The sequence below is a fragment of the Euleptes europaea genome, chromosome 3, assembly GCF_029931775.1.
Source record: "Euleptes europaea isolate rEulEur1 chromosome 3, rEulEur1.hap1, whole genome shotgun sequence".
In the NCBI taxonomy this organism is placed as follows: domain Eukaryota; kingdom Metazoa; phylum Chordata; class Lepidosauria; order Squamata; family Sphaerodactylidae; genus Euleptes; species Euleptes europaea.
The window spans coordinates 79,682,309-79,705,196 of NC_079314.1; the positions used below are offsets into that span (position 1 = coordinate 79,682,309).

The 22,888-nt window shown below is 39.6% G+C and overlaps 1 protein-coding gene across 1 annotated transcript; it reads left to right on the forward strand.

The window, feature by feature from the left end:
- Nucleotides 1-7,990: 7,990 nt before the first annotated feature.
- NTS (neurotensin) lies at nucleotides 7,991-18,433 on the forward strand. Its single transcript, XM_056847037.1, has 4 exons — nucleotides 7,991-8,112; nucleotides 12,679-12,740; nucleotides 14,770-14,994; nucleotides 18,062-18,433. The coding sequence occupies exons 1-4, from the start codon at nucleotides 8,043-8,045 to the stop codon at nucleotides 18,206-18,208; spliced, it is 504 nt and encodes a 167-aa protein (XP_056703015.1). The 5' UTR covers nucleotides 7,991-8,042; the 3' UTR covers nucleotides 18,209-18,433.
- Nucleotides 18,434-22,888: the final 4,455 nt, after the last annotated feature.

Genomic DNA, 22,888 nt, shown 5'->3' on the forward strand with positions numbered 1-22,888 from the left:
GCCACAAGTGAAGATGGAAGATCCATCCAGCCTATGACACTGCTTCATACAGGCTGGAACATCTCCGCTCTCCATCTGACATTGTGAAGTATATCCAGCGATTGGTATTTAAAGACTCTGACTCTCCCCCTCCTTGGCCCAGGTGGGTTATTAAAACAAGGAATAATGCAAATATGATATTCACTTCCATTGTAATGACTTGTCATTATCTTATTTGAAATTATAACAGCAAGGCTTTATCCAACCAAGAGCATTCAAGAAATAACATGTGTGTTGTGTGACTAATCACCCTTCCTGACTAACAAGTAATGAAATAATAAATCACAACTTTGCAAAACAGTTATTTAGCAAACATGCCTCGATTTTGAACAGATTCCGAGCAGGTATCGCCCATTACTGAATGAGTCATTTGGGATTTGCATGCTGCTGTTTTGAAAAAGTTGGTGAAATTAAAGCTCTGATCTTCCAAATGCCCTGCCAAAGAAAGCCAAATGCATTTCAGGCAGTGCCAGGTGTTTTGAATCCCCAGGCAAAGGAACTTCTAGGTGCTCCAGTTTTCTTCCTCCTCCACAGGTATTCTGTCTGGAGTCATAACCCAAACTTTACAGCCATGTATGCATGGCAGTTTCCTTGCGGTCACCCTGCCAACTACTTCGGGACTTTACTTTGATTATGCTTGCATTTTCTGACCATCGGAGGTCGCCTCACTCTCCTCACACGTTTTCGTGCATTTTGCCCATGTTTTCTGGATTTGTGTTTAGCCAGCATCCTGAAAACCCTGGGGAAATGAGCAAAAACACGCAGGGAGAGCAAGGCAGCCTCTGAAGTAGTTGGCAGGGTGACTGTGAGGAAACAGCCATGCATAAATGGCTTGTGTTTTGCTTAATATTACTTGCAAGCTTCTTCTCCACCAAACATGTAAGACTCTGCAGAGAGTTCTCTGCTGCTGGAATGCTTTTGTCCTTTGACCTAACAGCTTTCTACCACATCAATTTCTCACTGTATTAGCACCCTTCTCCCTTCTTTTCCATGTATGAGGATGGGAGTTTTCCCCATGACTAGTGTGAATCAGGAAGGGGGGCAAATTGTTTCTGTATCAACTAGTTTAGTAGGCTAGGGTTGTTGATTTGGATTGATCTTACGGATCCCTATCTGCCTTTTGGATTAGGAGGGATTCACATGAAGATTGTCAGAGAGTATGTAGTTTCCATGTAGCAAGTGAACTGTCCCTCCCACCCAAACACAAAAAATGTATCTGTATATGCCGTTGCACAACTGATTTCCCTACAAATGACTATCCTTAGGAGCAGAGATTAGTCTGAAAATGTGAAGAGGAGGGGCTTTGTGTGAAGCAGAAGGACATACATGTGTGTGTGTGTTAAGTGCCATCAAGTCTCCTCCGACCCATGGCGACCCCATGAACGAAAGCCAACAAAATGTTCTATCTTTGACAGCCTTGCTCAGATCTTGCAAATTGAAGGCTGTGGCTTCCTTTATTGAGTCAATCCATCTCTTGTTGGGTCTTCCTCTTTTCCTGCTGCCCTCGACTTTTCCTAGCATGACTGTCTTTTCCAGTGACTCTTGTCGTCTCATGACGTGACCAAAATACGATAGCCTCAGTTTAGTCATTTTAGCTTGTAGGGTCAATTCAGACTTGTTACAAACCACCCTTTCAACTTAAGTGGATGAAGAGCCACTCAAGGGTCTCATTACATAAGATGTGAAACTCGAGTCAGGTCAACTTGCATTTCACATCTAACCAGCACTCATCTTAAAAATAGTTTGGAGGAGCATATTGGCTGTGGAGCATGGCGAGGTGGCAGAAGGAGCTTCAGCTTTCCTTCCATTCCATCCATGCTGCTTTCAAAAGCAAAAAAAAAAAAAAAAAAAGATCAGGGGGTGGGGGCTATGAGGTAGGTTTGCACCGAGAGATAAAAAATGACCAAAGATAACCCAGTAAACTTCCTTGGCAGAGCAGGCTCTTTAACCGGGATCTTCTAGATCCTCGTCAGACACTTTACCCACTACACAACACTACACTGGCTTAATTGTGTTATTTTTAAGAAAGAATGTAACTCTACCAGTCTGTGTATAGAGTAGAAACCCTATAATATTCTCACCATAGAACATGGCTGAACAGCTGTAATAATATCAGCAATTGAAATGCTTTAAGAAGCAAGGAGCAAGACTGTTCTGTTTCATTTGGAACAAAATCAGCATGGATCTATAGCATCTCACATCCGAGCCCTTGTAAATATCTCAATGGCCTATTGAAGATGTTCGAGGAAAAACTGAAGGTGCCAAAGACTTTGCATTGGGATACGTCAGTTGCCTTGCCTTCTTACTTGCTAAGTGTAGGGTAAACATAGAAGAACAGCCAAATATTAACTGAAAGGAAATATATAATAGACTGAATGATTACTTGTTCTGGGTATCTGGATCAAAAGCATGGAAATTATTAATATACCCCATATAAATGACTGGAATTGATACACTGGAGATCTCCTCCCCCCACCCCCAAATACCATGCTATTTCGATTGTCAGTGACTATGTGCAGGTCATAATCTAAAGGGTATGGCAGATTCCCTTCCTACTTGGTGTCCCTGGTGGAACAGCCCCCAGGACACTCGACTCTCATTGTATGTTAATAATGCTATACAGGAACAACGATACAGTGTCTCTCAGTGTCAAGTGTTCCATATTAACATACCACACCCTCATTAGCACATTATCTTGATACTTACAGGACAATGGTTAGCACATTACCTTTGTTACTTTTTGCAGGACAATGATTCAGCTCAAACCCAACCCCTTTCTGACTATATATTACTCTTCCTACACACTTGACACTGAGAGACACTGTCCTTCAGTGTTACTCCTCTGAAGATGCCGGCCACAGCTACTGGCGAAACATCAGGAAAGAAAATACCAAGACCACGGTTACACAGCCTGGATAACCTACGAGAACCAATGAACTCTGACCGTGAAAGCCTTCGACAAAAGTTTTGGTCTGCTTGGGACAGGGGAGGTGATGGCCATTCTTCATACCCTCAGTTATTAACAAGCCTTTTGAGATAGCAGAAACTAGGGATGTGTACAGACCAAAAGTCAGGCATGCTAGGAAAAGTTGAGGGCAGCAGGAAAAGAGGAAGACCCAACAAGAGATGGATGGACTCAAGAAAGGAAGCCACATCCCTCATTTTGCAAGATCTGAGCAAGGCTGTCAAAGTTAGGACATTTTGGAAGACTTTTATTCATAGGGTCGCCATGAGTCAGAAGCGACTTGACAGCACTTAACACACACACACAGAGACCATTTACTTGTCTCTGAGTTGGGTTATTTACTTTTAATTCTTTATTGTTTGGTGAAGGCTTGGAGTTGCTATTGACATTTTTATTAGGTTTCTTCATGTAACTGTCTTTGTCTCCAAAATAAGTGGAATGAAAAATTCATGGGTCATGCCTTTCACTTGATAAACCTTTCCTCCAGCTTTCAGACAGACGGGAGAATACAAACCCACTCCAGACACAATTAATATTCTTATTTGCAGATTGGGGTGGCTGGTGCGGGAGGGAAGAGGCTTTAAGCAGCTAAACACTGAAGTAAGGAAGTGGGGATAAGGTTTGTCTTCCCTTGTCTGCATGCTCTGTTTTTATAGAATATAAAATATAATATAGCAAATGCATGTGAAGGGGACATGGACTGAGTCCTCTGACAGCTGCTTGTTTTATGGCAGCTGCTTGGTTTATGAAAATGTATGAGCAGGGCCAGCTGTTCCATGAAACCAGCTGAGGCAGTTAACTCAGGTGATAAATTTGAGGGGAGCAACTTCCAGCGTCTCATTCCACAGTCCTCTTCCTCCTTCCTTCCACCACCTCTTCCTCCAGCTAGAAGATGGAATAGCTAATCCTCCTTAGAACCTCTCCCCCAGTCATATTCTAAAACTGCAGAGCTTCCCAAACTCTTGTGGGATTCCTTCCTCTCACAGGAATTAATCCATCATTTTGGTTGCCTAAGCAACTACGATAATCCGCAAAGTCACCAGGCCAACCAAAATGGTGGCTAAACTCTTGCAAAAGTTATATTTATATTTAGAATGTTTTGTTTTAATCTTATATGCTTATTTGTGACTATTCAGAATAGTCACAAATAGCTTCTTTTTTAAACAAAGTTTTTGTTATGAGGTTTTTTTTTTAAGAGTTAGGCTGGTTCACATTTACACATATTTCTTAGATATATAGTAGGTTATCAAGCCATAGTTAAGGACATTTAAGCCCTACTGATATCACTGGGAGCTTGCTTATTAAAATCAATGAGACCTAAAAGTGCATAACTTTAGCTGGGCTGTGGATGTAAGGCAAGCTCATACATATATCCCTAGTCATGTAATTTCTCCATCTTCTTTCTAGTTGGCACAGATCACATAGGCAAAGCCTATATACACATGGATGCATAAGCATGGCATCTGCAGTAACTAATCCAAATGAAATTGCCTCTGTTTTCATGAAGGAAGTGAATATGCCACATCCAAACATTATCTATGCCGACCTTCACTTTCCTTTTCCTGCACAGTCTTTAATTTCCCATTTCCTTAGGGTGACAAAGAGAGGGGAAGGTCAGCAAGAGGAGAGAGTGACTCCACAGACACATATCTGGGAGGCACCTCATACAAATAGTATTTATATTCCTGTGAATAGCAAGCATTGCTACCATCATGCAGCATGGATTCTGGAATCTGGGAGAATATTCTTCATGAGACATATTTGCCTGAGCAATTCTGGTGTTTAGGACTGCACATGTGCTAGACAGGAAGGGAATAACATTGCTAGAATACAGAAATAGGCTTCACTTCCCTCTATACCCAGCCATAGAGAACTGATATTGAATAAAGGGATTTTAGTTGCTGAAGTTCACACTACTTTATTTTTCCGGCTGGATCATGAGTTCTGAATGGTCCTGTCCACTAAAAACCCCATCTGTATTCAACTTCCATTTGGAAATGTTTTCACAACTGGACCATAAAACCACCATGCAAACAAGAAAACAAAACTACAGACTATTCCAAGAATAAGCCAGGCCTTTCTTAAGCAGATCTCAGCATAAATCTCTACAATATGTTGACTCACTACCCTATATTCAATGTGTGATGTTTTTAGGAGAAAAAAATGCACTGGAGAGAATATTCTGTTGGGTTATATGTCATCTATTCAATTGTCTTCTTCAGTCTTCCTTCTAGAGTAAAACATTTGGGATGATTTATCCATTTGTGACCATTCAGATGAGTTCCTCAGTTACCTTTGATGACATGTCCCCAGTTTCTTTTAAATATAAATATTCATACTCATGGCAAGCATATTCTAAAATACGTTCCAGGAAAGTGCAAACAGGAGTGAGGGAGAACGTGAAATATCACACAGGAAATGAGCCACTGCAAAGCCAAGCCGCTGAATTACATTATCTTTATTATAGTTTTTTTACACTTACAACAGGAGAAAACTATTTCTGACACACGGGGAGACTTTTTTTCTTGTACTTCCACTGTGCCCCCTAATGGAGGAAAGGTAGAATGCCTGAGAAATGTAAACAAGCATCTCCATCCTTCTCCTCAAATAAAAGGGAGACTTGTGGCACCTTAAGGACTGACAAGTTTGTACTTCAGCATAAATGTTCATGGAATAAAACCCGCAAAAGTTATTGCTGGGATAAAACCTCGTTAATCTATCTTTATGACACTTCAGATTCCTGTTTTGCTGCAACAGAGGAAGACAACCCCCCTTCTTGAATAACTGCCACCACTTAAGAATGTGTTCATTCATATACCAATTAGGCAAAAATAGGGTTTCTTTGCAATGATCATTCTGTTCACTCGCTAATTATTTAAGAGAGTTTTGCCAAATAATGAAGTTTGATTATGTAGATAAACAGATTCTATTTTCTTTTCAAGAAAAGCCATGCAAAATAGGCTCTTATACCACTTTTTTAAGATTAAAAAATTAATAAATTGAACTGCATCAACCCATTGCATTTTTGCTTCCTCTAACCATGAAGATAAATAGTAACATTTGGGATGAATGATCAGCTTGTGACCTGCACATTCAGACAAGCTCCTCAGCTACTTTTGGTGGCATGTGTCTAGACCCTTTTAAAGATCACCGAGACCATTGTGCAAGTGACAGTGCAATCCTAAACAAAGTTACATCATTCTAAATCCTCTGAAGCAAATGGGATTGCAATGGTGCAACTCTGTTTGGGATTGCATGACAAGTCATTGAACTTACTTAGAGCACTTTAGTTTATCGCTAGAACTTGCAACAAGATAACGACAGTTTGAATACATCCATGGGCTGAATATATTTTTCTTAACACCTGCTTAAGATAATTAATCCATTCATACTGAGGCTTGGTGAACATAGATCTGAGATACGCTTTTCTTTCTTAGAAATGATTCACTCTAGTTTGCCTCAAGGCCCACAAACACCTTTCATATACAAAGACTTTTATAAATGTGTTTATTTTAACATTAAGAGGGCCGATGCTTATAATGGATGCTCATTAGAATTTAGCTCTGGAATATAAGTATCTCTGACAATGTCTGTAATGCATATATTACTTAGTGATGGGGTGTCTCGAATTGGAGGGAGGAGAGGCAGGGCTTCTAGGCCCAACGGTATTTGTTCTCTAGGCAGGTCAGAGGCCCAACACATATCTTTTTAGAAATTAAACATTGATGTTTGTCCTTTTCTTCATATTCCTATTTTAGTCATCTGATTTACAGATAAATAAAAATATATCATATGTGTATGGGAGCATTATAGAGAGCCAGTGTGGTGTAAAGGTTAAGTGGTCGGACTAGGATCTGGGGAACCCAGGTTCCAATCCCCACTCTGCCATGGAAACTTGCTGGGTGACCATGGGCCAGTCACACACTCTCAGCCTCGACCCTGGCAGGTATTTGGATGGAAGACCTCCAAGGAATGTTGGGGGTGTGATGTGGAGGCAGGCAACCTTAACATCTCTGGCCTTGAAAACCCTACAGGGTAGCCATAAGTCAGCTGTGACTTGACAGCGAAACACACACACACACACACACACACACATATGGGAGCATGTGGATGTGTATCCATACATCAATTACAGTAATCTATTCCTGTAAAAAGAATGCTACATCTTACAAAGCCACTGAGAAGTAGAGGTCAGAGGGCTTAGACTGGGACACCGAAGTCCCAGGTTCAAAGAAGACTACTGTCTGTCAACCTAACCTACTTAACCAGGGATGTTATGAGAATCAAATGGACAAGAGAGAGTGTCACCTAAACTGGTTGGAGGAAAGAGCTGACAAAAACAAAAATTGGCAGCAGTTCTTCCAATAGTGCCATCCTAAGCAAAGTTCCGCTTTGATAAACCCACTGAAGTTGATGGGCTTTAAGGATGGAACTCTGTGTAGGAGTGCCCTGGAAATCCACCATCTCCCACTAATAAGCATAATCCCCTTGGCTTTGAGTTGGAACGGATTTGGGATGGGATGCTCAGTGCTTTGATGTGTGTGTGTGTGTGTGTGTGTGTGTGTGTGTGTGTGTGTGTGTGTGTGTGTGTGTTAAAGGTCTCATCTGGCTCTGTTTCTCTCAGTCAGCGGAAACACTTAAGCACCCCCACCCCCAGCAGCCCTGATCGGGGTCTGCGTCAAGAAGAGCCAAGCAGCGCAGCGCAATTAATGAATCGCGTCAGTTTCACTCCGGAGAAGGGGGAAGGAGAGGGAGGAAGAGGAGGAGGAGGGGGCGGGGGCGGGGGGGCGTCTCATTCAAAGGCAGCGGCTGATGTGCGCTTGTGACATCAGCCCCCTCGCTTATATACTCCGGGAATGGGCCAGCGTTCCCTTTATGGTGCAGATCTGCCTCAAGCCGCTCCGGGCAGTCGAGGTGGGGGGGAAGCACCAGCCGCCCTCGGTCCTCTCTTTCGCCTCTCCGTCCCTGCCTGTCCGCCTCTCTCCCTCTCCGCTCCCCGCCTTTGTTTGCATGGACTTGACTTTCTAGCGAGGAGAGGATGGCCAAGAGAAGGATGCAGCTGGTGTGCGCGATGCTGCTGGCGTTCGCCTCCTGCAGCCTGTGCTCAGGTAAGCTCCGTTCCGCCGCTTCCACCCGCTGGGGGAAAGTCGGGCTGCGGACGGCGAGGAGCGGTTTTTGGCAAAGCTGGGGATGCTGGAGGGATGGGAGGAGTTTGGGCGGACAGGTGCGGAAGACACGGCTGGCCAATTTCAAAGGTTAGGGGCGCAAAGAAGCGGTTTCACACTCCGCTGGAAGGAGCGACTGGCCTCGTGCATTTTTTTTTTAATCCAAAAATCAAAATCTAGCAGGGGTGTTTTTAAGAACTGGGTTCCCTTCCCTAGTTTTCCGAGAAAATCTTTCTTGCCGTGTCTCTTCTGTTTCTCTACCAAGTCTCTAAAGGAGTTCTCTCCAACTCTTTTAAATTGATCGACTGCACTCAAACCGCCTACTGCACAGCGATCTCACTACAGTAAGGTGCTATTTACACACCCCAAATAATGCACTTTCAATCCACTTTCAATGCACTTTGAAGGTGGATTTTACTGTGTGAACTGGCAAACGATCGTTAAGGTTTATTCCCTGTACACACACACACACACACACACACAGAGAGAGAGAGAGAGAGAGAGAGAGAGAGAGAGAGAGAGAGAGAGAGAGAGAGAGATCAACATCAGATCCAATCTTTGACTAGATCTGGATTCTAATCTGATTTAGTCTCTCACTTTCACTCTTTCTGGATTTTCTCCCCTCCTCCTTTTTGTATCTGCCTGGGAGAGATACTTCCCCCCCCCCCAAAAGACCAATCCTAAGCAGTGCTATCCAGAATTCTAACAGGGCTTTACCCCCAGGAAAGTATTTTTCAGGTTGTACTGTCATTTCCCTCATTGATAAAATAGTAGAGATGGTTGTGGGAATGAGTCATGTGGAATGTATTGTTACCTACTTATGCTTAAGGATAAGGCACACTGCCAAGCTAAACAAAAGTGAATATCATTTCTAAAACTGTGGGCAAATAAGATTTATAGCAGCAACAAACTGCTTATTCCATGTCCATCAATTGCTGAAACCTATCAATGACATTTATTTCAGGGCCAGAGACAAATATTCTAAAGTGGAACAAAAAGCTGTTGGTTGGAATAAAGGTGGGTGAAGATTGCCTCACCGAAAGCAAAATCTAGGGCATATTTGTAATTTGACAATTATTTGAAGCAATCACTTCCACGTTATGTATAAGTAACTGATTTTAAATTCCCCAAGGACACAATTTCTCTTAAAGAGCTATGTTCTGCTCATTATGAAATAGCATACATAGGTCCTATTAGACACATTACACATGGATACACAGAGTAGAATGGTTTTCGTTCCAATCAGACTTCCATGTGTTTCAAAACACATAATTACTATTCATTAAACATTTTATGGAGCAATGTAGAGCAAGCTACAAGTTTTTTTTCAGATCCAACAATTCCATCTTTAATTCAAAAACTTGCAGCACAGTTTCAGGAACAAAAATATGTATCATCACAAATTCAGCTGTTTGTGCACCATAACGTATGCAGTGTATCGTTGAAGACAAAAGCTTCCATTTGGTGCAGAATTGTTAAAGTAGTATAAAAAGGGGATATTTGGATCCAATCGAATTGTCTGGAACTGGGATTTGCATTGGAACAGAATAGGAGAAATTGTTCATGTTCTAAATGGAATGCCATATTAGAATATTAAATATTTCAGTTTGAGAACCCAGTAGTTCCTCCTTCCTGATCACAAACTGGGCACTATCCAGCCACTACTTCCAATAACAAGATTCAGCATATGGCTAAATTTTTAACTGAAATTACTGGGACAGTAAGAAGTGATTAACTTGGATCAACTACCATCAACCTCACTAGGGTTTGGATCAGATTTAAATAAACTTATCAGGGGGGGACACAATCAGACTTGTTTGTATTTGTGTTATGTGTCATCAAGTCTCTTCTGATTTACGGTGAACCTATGAATTAATGCCCTCTAAAATTTCGTATAATTAACAGCCTTGATCAAGTCTTTCAAACTGAAGGCCATTGCTTCTTTTACTGAGTCAATCCGTCTCTTGTTGGGTCTTCCTTCTTTTTCCCTGCAGCCTTCCACTTTTTCTAGCATCATTTTCATTTCCAGTGAGCTGTGTCTTCTTCTCATGATGTAACAGAAGTGTGATAGCCTCAGTTTAGTCATTTTAGTTTCCAGGGAGAATTCAGGCTTCATTTTTTGTTGAATCCACTTAGTTGTCTTTCTGGCAGTCCATGGTATCTCATAAAATCTTCTCTAACTCCGCATTTCAAATGAACCAATTATCTTCCTGTCAGTTTTCTTCACTGTCCATCTTTCACATCCATACATAGTAATGGGGGAATACCATAGTATGAATTATCTTGAACTTGGTCTCCAGAAATACTTCCTTACACTTAAGGGTCTTTTTTAGTTCATTCATGGCTGCCCTTCCAAGTCTCAGACTCCTTTTGATATCTTAGCTGCAGTCTTATTTTTGATTAAATAGATGGGGACCAGGTTCCAATATGACTGGAAGATTCATTCCTTTCAATAAATCTTACAAGTGATCCAAAAAGTATGGCATGACAATGAAGACAGTTCTAAGGCTGAAAATATTATGCTAGTTTCACTGAAATAAATAATGAAGAAAAGTTGGTTTATATTTGCTGACTTTTTCTACATTTTAAGAAGAATCAAACCGTTTTACAATCTTCTTCCCTTCCTCTCCCCTCAACAGACACCTTGTGAGGTAGGTCGGGCTGAGAGATTTCGGAGAGAACTGTGACTGGCCCAAGGTCACTCAGCTAGCTTCATGTGTAGGAGTGGGGAAACCAACCTGTTTCACCAGATTAGAGTCCGACACTCATGTGGAGGAGTGGGGAATCAAACCCAGTTCTCCAGGTTAGAATCCATCGCTCTTCATCACTACATCACATTGACTCCCTATAATGCATATATAACTGTCCTTCTTAGGTGTCATTAGGAACTTTATAATCATGTGCATGATCTGGGCATTTCCCCCCATATATATCTATCCTAATATTAATATTTTGAGTTTTTGTGATCTTCTGAGCTACATTCCCTCACCACATTCTCACTTGTCCTACACTTACATTCTTTTTGCCTTTAGTCAGATTGGTCTGATTAAAATTATTCTCTCAAAGACATTATTCTTTAATTGTCTCCTGTACCCGCCATTATATTCTGGCTTCCAACACTAAAATTACCTAGCCAATCCTATTTGACACACGTATTCCAACACTACAATTATCTATTATGGGCAGTAAGTGTTCTACAAAAAACATTCTTCATTCTTTGAGGGGGTTTTCTGCATTTGTTCCTTTAGCAATTGATTGCCATTGCATTCAATAAAAGTGTTGGTGTTGAGTTCAAGTACCAGGGAGTTGGATCCAAAAGGCTTATATTCATATGCTATTCATTATTTACATTAAAATCCAACTAATAACAATGTTGGGAGATACCATGAATAGAAATAATGTGAACTTAACAAGTAAGCAAAAACAATCAAGACAGTATTCATGCTAAATTACTGTTCATTGCTTATACTCACTTATGCATTTGAAAGGTTTGATCAACAAATTAAGCATCTTCATATTGAGCATCTTCATATTATTTGCACATTTTGGCCTCAATCCAGCTAAAGTCAGCCATTAGGACACTGAAATCAATGGAATGAGCTAGTTGCAACTAACTTGACTATTATTGTTAATGTGACATGGAATCTGATCCTATCCATAGATATTTATAATGTCCCGTATATATTTATAATTTATCATTTTATGCTATTGCAATCTTAGTCTCAACAGTTCTCACTTAGATTTGGGCCAGTTAAGACAGATAATTGGTATGAAATACAATAAAATTTGCTTCTGTTATTCAATACAGGAATGAATTACTTCTTACTGATGCTCTTCCTTTTCAGACTGACTCTCCCTTGGGAAGTACAACTCAAGGCTTGCTAACATGCTGACTACCAAGGGTCACACACTTTTATAGAAACCCTTAAGTCCCATAACAATTATAAATCTCTTTCCATCTTATTCATATTGATTGGTTTTTAAAAAAAGGATTTTGGAACTGCTTAAGGGGATTAAGCGTTTGCACAGGTTTTTTTTTTAAGAATTCCAAATTTTCAAGGAGAAGAAATACCCACTACCTGGTATCCACTGAAACCCTTTAAAAATAAATCAGGCTGTCGAATTTGAACCAAAAAAATAAATAAATTCAGAAGCTGCCTTTAACACTTTATACACTGGTTAAACTCAGTAGGAACTTGAAATAATTAAGGCTAAAACTAATCCCACCCAACAAAATCAGCAGGTTCTCCTTGGCCCCTGCTGGTGATGATCAAGCCCCAGAATGCTACAGTTGACCGATAATAAGCTACTTCCATTACATTTTCCCCCAAGAGAGTGTATAAATCAGAGAACATATATTAAAGAACAAAACACTTGCCAAGCATTTATTGTTGCCTGTGCTTAAACCTGAAATCTCTTTAAAGGATCTCTTGAAATCCTATGTGTTTAAACCCGAATGCTGGTGATTTATAATGAAATAGTAAACATGTGTTTCTGATTAACTTGCAGATTCAGAAGAGGAAATGAAAGCCTTAGAAGCAGATTTATTGACCAATATGTATACATCAAAGGTAATACCCCCATCCCTCTTTAGCCACAGAATGCTTGAATTCTCACAGCATATATAAATGTTTTGGCACACCATTGTAAGGCACAAGATAAACCTAAACATTAGTGCAAGATATTCCCAATTGGGCAAAATTGCCTTTCAGTTCAGGGACAGTAAAATCTAGGAGAATTATTTAGATAACTTTTCCATGTCATATCATTGATACATTCACTGAACAACTATGCTGGAACTGTGAAGTGATGTAAACCCATTAGCAGAAAAAAAATGTTCCATGCCTGAATACTCGTATGAATTCTAAATTAATACTAAGTCACATAATAACATTTTTTCCAGATGTAAAGCTTCCATGCTTAGCTAATAAAGTCCACACAAAGCAGTTGGTTTTATCTGTATAGCAACTTATGCTTAATTATCATCAGAAAGAAAAAAACACAATAGTTTCAACAGTACCACACCAGAAAATTATGGTTCCTTCATTCTGGGAATGAGGCATCCTGTGTATTTTATTTCAGATATACAATCTCAGGAAACATGTCAAAATGCAGAACACATGCTTTGACAGGCATGTAGCCAAAAATCATACCCAAATATCTCCTATATAAGTGGGAATGAAAACAGAAATCTAATACACTGCTGTCAAAAGATTTATTTCGCAGACTTGATATACAGCTATTCACATTTTTTTCAGAAACAAGCCAAAGATAAATGTTTGTTTTGTAGAGCCATATTTAATTTTATCAAGTCAAGTACTTTTATTGCATTGCCTCAAAGTCATAGCAAACAACAAACACAGAATCATAAAATCACAGCTCAAACAGCTACATTGCCAGCTATAGTATAAAATTCACAACCATAGTAACAAAGATTAATTCCCTAATGTGTTTCATAATAATATAATGCACTATAACAAAAATTACTTATAAGAAAATAATTCATCAGTAGGACTTACATCAAGAGATCTTAACTTTATCACAATGTTATCCTTTTATTTCTACCCACCGATAATGTTTATTCAAACCTGATCTTCCTGGCAATTGTAATAACATATTTCCAAAATATTTGAAATTTCCAAAATTGCAGCAGACATCTTATTCAAATTCTCTGTCCGTGTTGTGGCAATTTTCAAGAATTAAGAAAGACATTTCAAAAACAAGGTTAATTTGGCATTAAAACTGTTCTAGCCTTGAAAGATAATTTGACAGTTTAATTATATCACGGAATGCCATAGCAAAATGCCAAACAAAATGGCAGCAAAGACAGAATGTCCTGAGGAAAAATCAGGATTTCATCTCCATAACTTTGTTTTGTGCAGATTTCTAAAATGTCCAAGAGCATCACAGGGCTGGCTGGCTTGTCTTTAATATCAAAGGGAATGAAACAGAAAGAAATGGATTGTACAGACTGGCACATGGAGTGACTAAAATGAAGTTTTAATCCATTTGCTACAGATAAAGAATGACAAGAGGTCAAAGTGCTTGTGCCCCATTTAATTTCTTTGTACAAAGTTGTGTTTATGGGAAGGAGGAGCAATTGGCTGGTTTCTTCATTCCCTCTCTTTTCATTTCTTTCTTTTTGTTTCTCTTTTCTATCCATAAGCAGGAATAGAGAGGATTAGTTGCCAGCCAGTGCTTCAATCTGTTTAGAGTGTCTTGACTGTAGAGAGGAAGCCTCCAGGGTCCTGAGTACGCAGAGTTGGACCACTTTATATGTGCAGTATCACCAGTCTCTTTATTATCTGATCTAGGAAATAAGCTTACAAGGTTAAAAGGATCACAGAATTACTAACTATATTGAGTACCCTCCATTGCTATTTGCAGAGTTAACATTTTTAGGAGCATTAGTGAAGCATCACAGTATCCATAGGTGCTCTCCAAGTAGCAGTTCCTGGGCTGCAATAACTTCTGCATCATCTCATCTGCAGGACTGTTCACTCCACCCCCTTGTTTGCTAGCAGCTTTCTCCTCCATCTCATTCAATCGGTAATAACTGATGATAGCCATTTGACATACTGTGGATTTTGAATCTTTCAGATAAACAAGGCAAAGCTTCCTCACTGGAAAATGACCTTTCTAAACATTTGTGACCTTTTAAGCAACATAAACAACCAAGAAGAAGAAGCAGGTGAGGCCGCAGAAGAAGACCTCCTTGCCAGAAGACAATTCCCTGCAACTCTTGATGGCTTCAGTTTGGAAGCAATATTGACATTATATCAGCTTCAAAAAGTTTGCCAAAGCAGAACCTTTCAGCACTGGGAGGTAAAACCTAGCTAGGATACCTGTACGCTCTAGTTTGTCTTGTATGTCATATTACTGTAGAAGAACATTTTGAGCTGTTTACATAGAATGTGTTAGAAAACTAATTTCAGTCTATTTCACTTAGATTATACATAGGATTGTATTGCAAAATACATTCCATAGGATTATCAGAAATACTAACTTTTTTTTTTAATGCTCAGAGGGATTTTACGATTTTCAGCCTAAACTATGTGGGGTACCTTATTGGTGGGGTACCTTATTGGTACCCCAATAGGAAACTAAATCCTATGAATTTGTTTTTGTTTTTATTACTGGGCCTCTGTTCAACTATGTGAGAAATAATTCTGTACAAGACATGAAAACAGGTGCCAAATGCTTTCTTCTGAGTAACCAGAGATAATCCCTAAAGATGTATGTCAGGTACAAAGATGTCTGAGGGAAAGGGTGTGAATATGGACATTTTTTTAACATACTGAATAAATGGGTCAAACAACACATGAATTATGATACCCCAAAGCTTTATTTAAGGGCAAAAAAATAACAATGGAAGCAGGCCTTATTTGGAATGGGCTGTAGTCAGTGGCGGACCTACATTTTTGGGTCCCTGAAGCTTGAACTGTCATGGGGGCCTCTTCGCAACCAGCAACAATAGGGCAACATCAAACAAGGCCCTGGCCCCAGCCTGATGGAATGTTCTTCCGAGTAACATCAGGGCCCTATGGGACCTTCAGAAGTTCTGCAGGGCCTGTAAAACAGAGCTTTTCCACCAGGCCTACAATTGAGGGCAACCACAGGTTGACGTCGTTACTGGCCTCCCTCTCCTCTCCCTCGGGGCTTCTGATATGAGGATTTGGCTGCTTGGCCGGGCCTCCAATGGCCCTGTAATTATATGAGTTCCATCTTGTTAATTGTATTGAATGGTTTTATGAATTTTATTGATTACTTATGAATTTTAGATATATATTATTTTACTATGATTGTTGTTACCTGCTGTCAGGTAAGAGAGAGGAATGAGGATCTTCAATAGCTGCCACCACTCTGGTGTGAGCCTAACTCAAGAAGGCCCAGAGCACCCTGCCTGCCCCTGGCTGCTACTTCTCCCAACAGGGTATACTTTCTAGGTGACCAAATGAGGCATTAGGACCCAGGGCAGAGCAACAAACAGTTTATTAAAAAGGTTTAATAATAATGACAACTCAAGCCACAATAGGACAAACCAGAAAAGGCAGGCAATCAAACAAATAAAAACCCGAACACATCTATCTTTACTGTCCCTAGCCGTCTCCTGGCACTAGGCCTCAGGCTCACTCACCCCTTCCTGGATGAGGGATCCCTTCATCTGCAGCAGCCTCTCCCCAGCCCTGCTCCCTAGGAACGAACCCCTTCCCTTTTCAGGCAAGGCATTTTATTCCTTCTACCCAGGCACCACTCCCTTAGCCCTGATTGGCCCTAGCCTTCCCTCCAAATCCCCTTCCACCAATCACAAGGCCCCTGGGAGGGTACCTGGGAGATGTAGGCCTGGTAACTACTTTAATATAGGCCTCCCTAGGGCCTGTAGGCTGCACTTGAGGCCTAGGATCATGATACCCACCCTGAGCCTGGCTTTGACTGGGAATGAGGATGGGCTACAAATTTAACTAATAAATAGTAATAATAGGGAGGGGGTCATCAGAGGGAGCATGTTAGGATAAAGAGGTGAAAATGTGATCTTTTGGTGTTAAAATGCACAAGTGAGACAAATGCAGCCTGAATTGAAAATACAGACGTCTTTTTATGGTTCTGATTGGCTCTAGCCTAAGGGCTGAGCTATAGAATTATTAAGCCATGAATCAAAGAAGGTTTTGAGGATCCAGCTGCCAAAATGTAGGCTATGAATAGATTATGGTGAGCTCAGTGAGTCCTTACAGCTGGGGGTTCGAGCTCTGCAAGCCCCCAAGAAAATTTTGAAATTCAACCAATTACAGGGACATTTTGAGGCCATGTGAAATGGGTATTAGTCTTAGAGCATATTCTAAAGTCAATATTAAGTACTTCAACCCATTGGCTTATGATTCTATCACTAAAAAACTCCATCGATTTTGTAGAGAAATTCACTCATTAAAAAAAAGTTGCTTTGGGGGCCCCTCCAGGATTGGAGGTCCTGAAGCTTAAGCTTCATTAGTTTCACAGTAGATCCGCCTCTGGCTGTAGTACTGGATGGTAGAGGAGGAGAACTCTTTTACCTTAGTCTGTTCAGTGGTAGAGACTGGGTTCCCTGGAACTGATATGGAGTGTGGTAAGGGGGAAATACATTGTTACTTTTGTTTGACAGCTACAGTCTTCCCCAACTTGTTCTTCTCCGACTGTCAAAAATTAATGAGAAGTTTCCCATACAACAGCAGGGGGCTTTATCAGTGAGAATTGGAAAGATTGACAGTTTGACCCAGTGTTCAGTTTGTTGATACCCTTGGCGGTCAGTACAGTTGGAAAAACAGGGAATGAAAGTAGCAGGTCTGAAGAACCTGTGGTGTTTTTTTGCATAGTTGCATCTGTTTTCTTCCCTGCTTTTCATGGTAGCCATTGAGAAAGTGTAGGTAAAGCAGCAAAGAACAATAAAATTTATTACTCAAAATGTATAATCTAAACCTAGATTGTTTTTAAAATATTCTACTCAAATTACCATGGATTTTATAACTACTGATCCTGAACAAATAAAATGGACCTCCTGAACAAACTAAAATCCTGACCATCAACTGTTTGGAAGGGGTGCCCATTATAGAAGAGGTAGTGGTGAAACTTTAAAAGGTGCCATCCCAGCTTCTGGATCAGGCCAAGGAGTTACTCAAAGTACTTGTTTCCACATGTTATTCCATACCCAGTTAGGAACAGGCGTGTGGAAATCTACTTCTGCTTAAGCCCTATTTGGAAACATGAGCAACTGAGCTGTTGTATACACATTTTAACCATCCATTTGTGTTCCATAGTGCCAGACAATTGATTGCTTTGAAAGGGTTAGGATGTGCTGCTCCCACACTTTGCCATTCCACTGGAAAACATAACTTTCATATTCTCTTCTTACTACCAACAGTTACTTCAGCAAGATATTTATGATCCAGAGAATTCAAGCCAAGATAAAGACCTGATGAAGAGAAAAACTCCTTACATTCTGAAACGGCAATTACATGTGAACAAAGCTCGACGACCATACATACTGAAGAGAAATTCATATTACTGACTTAACAATTGAAGTAGTGCTTATTTAGTTCATCAGTAACTGTGCTTGATGGTTACCTTATTTCAACCTTAAATCTTGTTTGTGTGGGAAATATATTATGGAAAGTGATCAAGACGATAGCATAATTGTGTCTTTTTTGCCACTGTTGTTTCTGAATTGTGATTTTTCCTACTTAAAATTAATTGGACTAATATATTTACAAATAAATCTAGTTTCTAAGCATGATGTATTGTATACCACTGGGAATTTTAAAGAATTGACAAACTGTATTATAGTGTTTACTCTGCACCTCTTTCATCAAGTTGAACAACAATTTTGTGTGAAGCCACCACAGGGTCATTTCATAATTCAAGATGTGACATTATTCAAACACAATACGCAACAAAATTAGAATTTAATGTCTGTTTTACATTCACAGTTTCCAGCAATTAGTATAGCACTCTTGTTAATAAACTCATATTACCAAAATAAGTCATATGTACATTCTAGGTTAGACTGACTGGTTATTTTTATTAATGATAATAATAATAAATTATGCATACACACACCCAAAAAAGTTCAAAGTGGCATGGAATGCAATGATAATAAAATCTATAAATTACCTGAAAATGAAAACAGTAACAGAAGAATCTCCAACAGGAGCAGACATAAGAATTAGCCAAAGACTCTAGAAAATAAAAGGTCATTATCCTGTTATCTGAATATATGCAACTAAAGTGCCAGTCAGATTTGCCTGGGGAAAGTGTTGGAAAGATACACAACCATGAATGAAAATGCCTTCTCTCTCATCACTTACCTGTCTTATTACCAAATATGGTAGAATTCAGAGAAAAACCACCTGTGATGATTTGCGTTGACAGGCAAGCTCATATGGCAGAAAACAGTCCTCCATGCTAGGTCCAGGCACCTTATATTTATTTATTTATTCATCATAACATTTATACCTTTTCTTTGTCTGTGGCTCAAAGTGGCATACAAATGTAAATTTTAAACATACAGGATACAATAAAACCTGAAATACTGCCTCCGGCCCCGCCAATGCCTGCAAACCTACATCGGCAGTCAATGTAGCTGGTTTAAGCTGGGTGAGATGCATTCCTGTCAGATAATAATGTGGCTGCTGAATTCTGAAACAGCAACAGTTTGGCTTTGGGGGCTTTGAATTACATTGTATGGTTATTGCCTCCATTTCAGCAATCTGTCTGCAGCATTTCAAATCAGCTTGGGGGGCTCCAGTGTCTTCAAATACAGCCTTACATGCAAGTCATTTCTGAAGTTTATTCTAGACATGATCAGAGCTTGAGTAAGTGCATTGGAAGGATTACATTCCCTTATGATTGCACCTCATATGTATGATGTTCCAATGAGCACAGTTAGTTAAGTGGAACAGATTAAAGCTTAATTGAAGTTTGGTGGGAACAGAAAATGGGAACACACTGAAGCAATAAAAAATGGCCTTAACTGATTTTGAATATTTAGTTACAAATAAAATTCTATATTACAATTTTAATAGTCTAAAAAATGCCAAATTTGAAACAGATCTTTGACCACATCCTGCAATATATTTATATTCATGTAATATATTTATATTCAAATGTTCTAAATAATTCTAAACCATTAACTATAATGCTAGAGACCTCGATTTCATGTACAGTAGTTGTACATGGACAGAATTTATAGCATGGAATCTGCACCAATTACATAGTGAATACAAATAAATGGGAATAAAGTGATACCGATACAATAGTATATTGGATTATCTGTATCACCTCAGTACGGCAAATATCCTTTTGAATTATACAGATATCTGTATCAGGTACAAAATGAAACAAGTATTTATTGAAGTGATAGTGATAAGGTTTATTGTTTGTGGCCAAAGGCCATCACAATCTATCATAAGTATTTATTGGATGTAACTTAAATGGAACTGGCTCACATATATAGTAGATCGACTTGGAATTGGGCTGGCTATCTGAGATCAGGTTCATGTTCTGTTGTGAACCTCATTTGGTGACTTTGAAGCCCACCTCATAGTGTTTCTATAAGAGTACACAAGTATCCTGGAGGGAGAGGCACAGTGGTAGAGTATTGGTGTGGCATGCAGAAAGTCCTACATCAAATCCCTAGTACCCCCAGTTTAAAAAGGACCAGTTTGAAAAGGATCATGTAGCAGGTGATGAGAGAGATGTCTATCTAAGACTCTGGACAGCTGTGGCCTGTCTGAGTAGGCAATGCTGATCTTGATTGATCAACTGTCTGATTTAGTATAAGGCAGTATCATGTGTTCATGAACACCAGCTAGAGTTCTTTAGAAAAAGAGAATGATACAAATTCATGTTTTACATTTTAGAACAGTGTATTTTAACAAAATTCAGGGCTTGGAGATTCAGCAGGTTTTAAGGAGAATACAACATCTTCACTAAAATAGGTATTAAAACAATTTTAAAAAATCATTGACACAGAACTACCATTAAAAAGCAGATCCCATATAAAGACGAACACATCAAACGTTGTGCCTGCTTATACTTTATCTAATGCAAGTATGGGAAAGAATGAGCATGGTGAAGGGAAAAAAGCCCAGCCATACACCCTTTTGTTCATCAAATTATTCATAACATCAAGCTTCTGGGTTTAAGCACTATCTGAAGGAAAATATCCATGTACTTTTGTCATTATTGGACTTGATCTCATCTGAATCATAGTCAAAACAAGACATTAGCATGGCTTTACTAGTTACACCTTGAACATGACAGGTATGTTGCCTAAGTGCCTTTGGAGTGTGTTATAGCAGGGAAAGCTGCTGATTTCTCAGATGTGGGATTGAAAGGGCTATTAGAGTGGGCGCAGATGCCAAAACCACAAGGATGAATCCAAGGATTTCCAATAAGTTAAATGGAGGAGATTTGCTCTGGATGCAGGAAGCGGCAAATGTTATAGAGGAATATTGTGGGAAGACAGGAAATGAGAGGGTTATATGGTTCTTTTTTGCATTTCTAAAATGAAACAGGACAAAATAAAGAAAAGGTGGGAACAATACACTGAAGAACTATACAGAATAGATGAAAGGATAAAAGATTCTTTCCAAGAAGAATCTTTTGAAGAAGAACCTACAGTTTTAGAAAGTGAAGTGAAAGCTGCATTGAGAGCAATCGGGAGAAACAAATCACCAGGAGCAGATGGGATATCAATAGAGCTATTCTAAACCACAGAAACGGAGTCCATCAAAATCTTGACAAGAATATGCCAACAGATATGGAAAACAAAACAATGCCCCACAGACTGGAAACGATCCATTTACATTCCAATTCCCAAGAAAGGAGACATCAAAGATTGCAGCAACTATCGGACCATCGCATTAATTTCTCATGCAATTAAAGTGATGCTCAAAATCTTACAACAAAGGCTGATACCATATATGGAATGAGAAATGCCTGATGTTCAAGCTGGTTTCAGAAAAGGAAGAGGCACTAGAGATCATATTGCAAATATACGCTGGTTACTGGAGCGTACGAGAGAATTTCAGAAGAAAATCAGCTTGTGTTTCATAGATTACAGCAAAGCTTTTGACTGTGTGGATCATGAAAAGCTAGGGCTGGTTTTAAAGGAAATGGGTGTGCCTCTACATCTGATCATTTTGATGAGCAACCTGTACTCTGGACTAGAGGCCACAGTTAGAACAGAATATGGAGAAACGGAATGGTTTCCAATTGGCAAAGGTGTCAGACAAGGATGTATTTTATCTCCCTATCTCTTCAATCTGTATGCAGAAAATATAATTAGGAAAGCTGGATTAGATTTAGATGAAGGTCGAGTGAAAATTGGAGGGAGGAACATTAATAATTTGAGATATGCTGATGACACTACATTATTGGCAGAAAATAGCGAAGATTTGAAACAACTACTGCTGAAAGTTAAAAGAGAAAGTGCCAAAGCAGGACTACAGCTGAACTTCAAGAAAACAAAAGTAATGACTACAGGAGAATTACACAACTTTAAGGTTGACAATGAGGAAACTGAAATTGTTCAAGACTTTCTATTCCTTGGCTCCTCCATCAACCAAAAGGGAGACTGCAGCCAAGAAATCAGAAGGAGATTGAGACTGGGAAGGGCAGCCATGAAAGAGCTAGAAAATATTTTTTGGAGTGTAAGGATGTGTCACTGGCCACCAAGACTAGATTAATTCATGCCATCGTATTCCCTATAACTTTGTATGGGTGTGAAAGCTGGACAGTGAAAAAAGCTGATAGGAAGAAAATAGATTCCTTTGAAATGTGGTGTTGCAGGCACATCATATCATAGGAAAAAAGATGGTAAGATATAATGGAGAAGTAGATACACAGGAAGTGGGAATCACTTGCATTTCCCTGTTCCTTTTTTTTCAACTTCAGAAGTTATCCTTAGCAGAAGCTGAAGACGTTCCAGTGGTAAGCAGACTGGTTCTGAAGTAATAAATGATGTAAAGTGAAAAGGGGAAATAATTTGAAGGGTGGCATAGAAGGGAAGATGGGAGCCTACTCAGTACAAGACTGGCACAGAAATCCTAAACCAAGGTGCATTGCACTGTAAGTGTCTGAAGGTTAAGGTACATATGCTGCTGGGGGATCTCTATTAGAACCAAGGTGAGATGGTTTCACTCCCCTTTGCAATTTCCCTGACTGGAAATTGCCTACCCATGGCTGC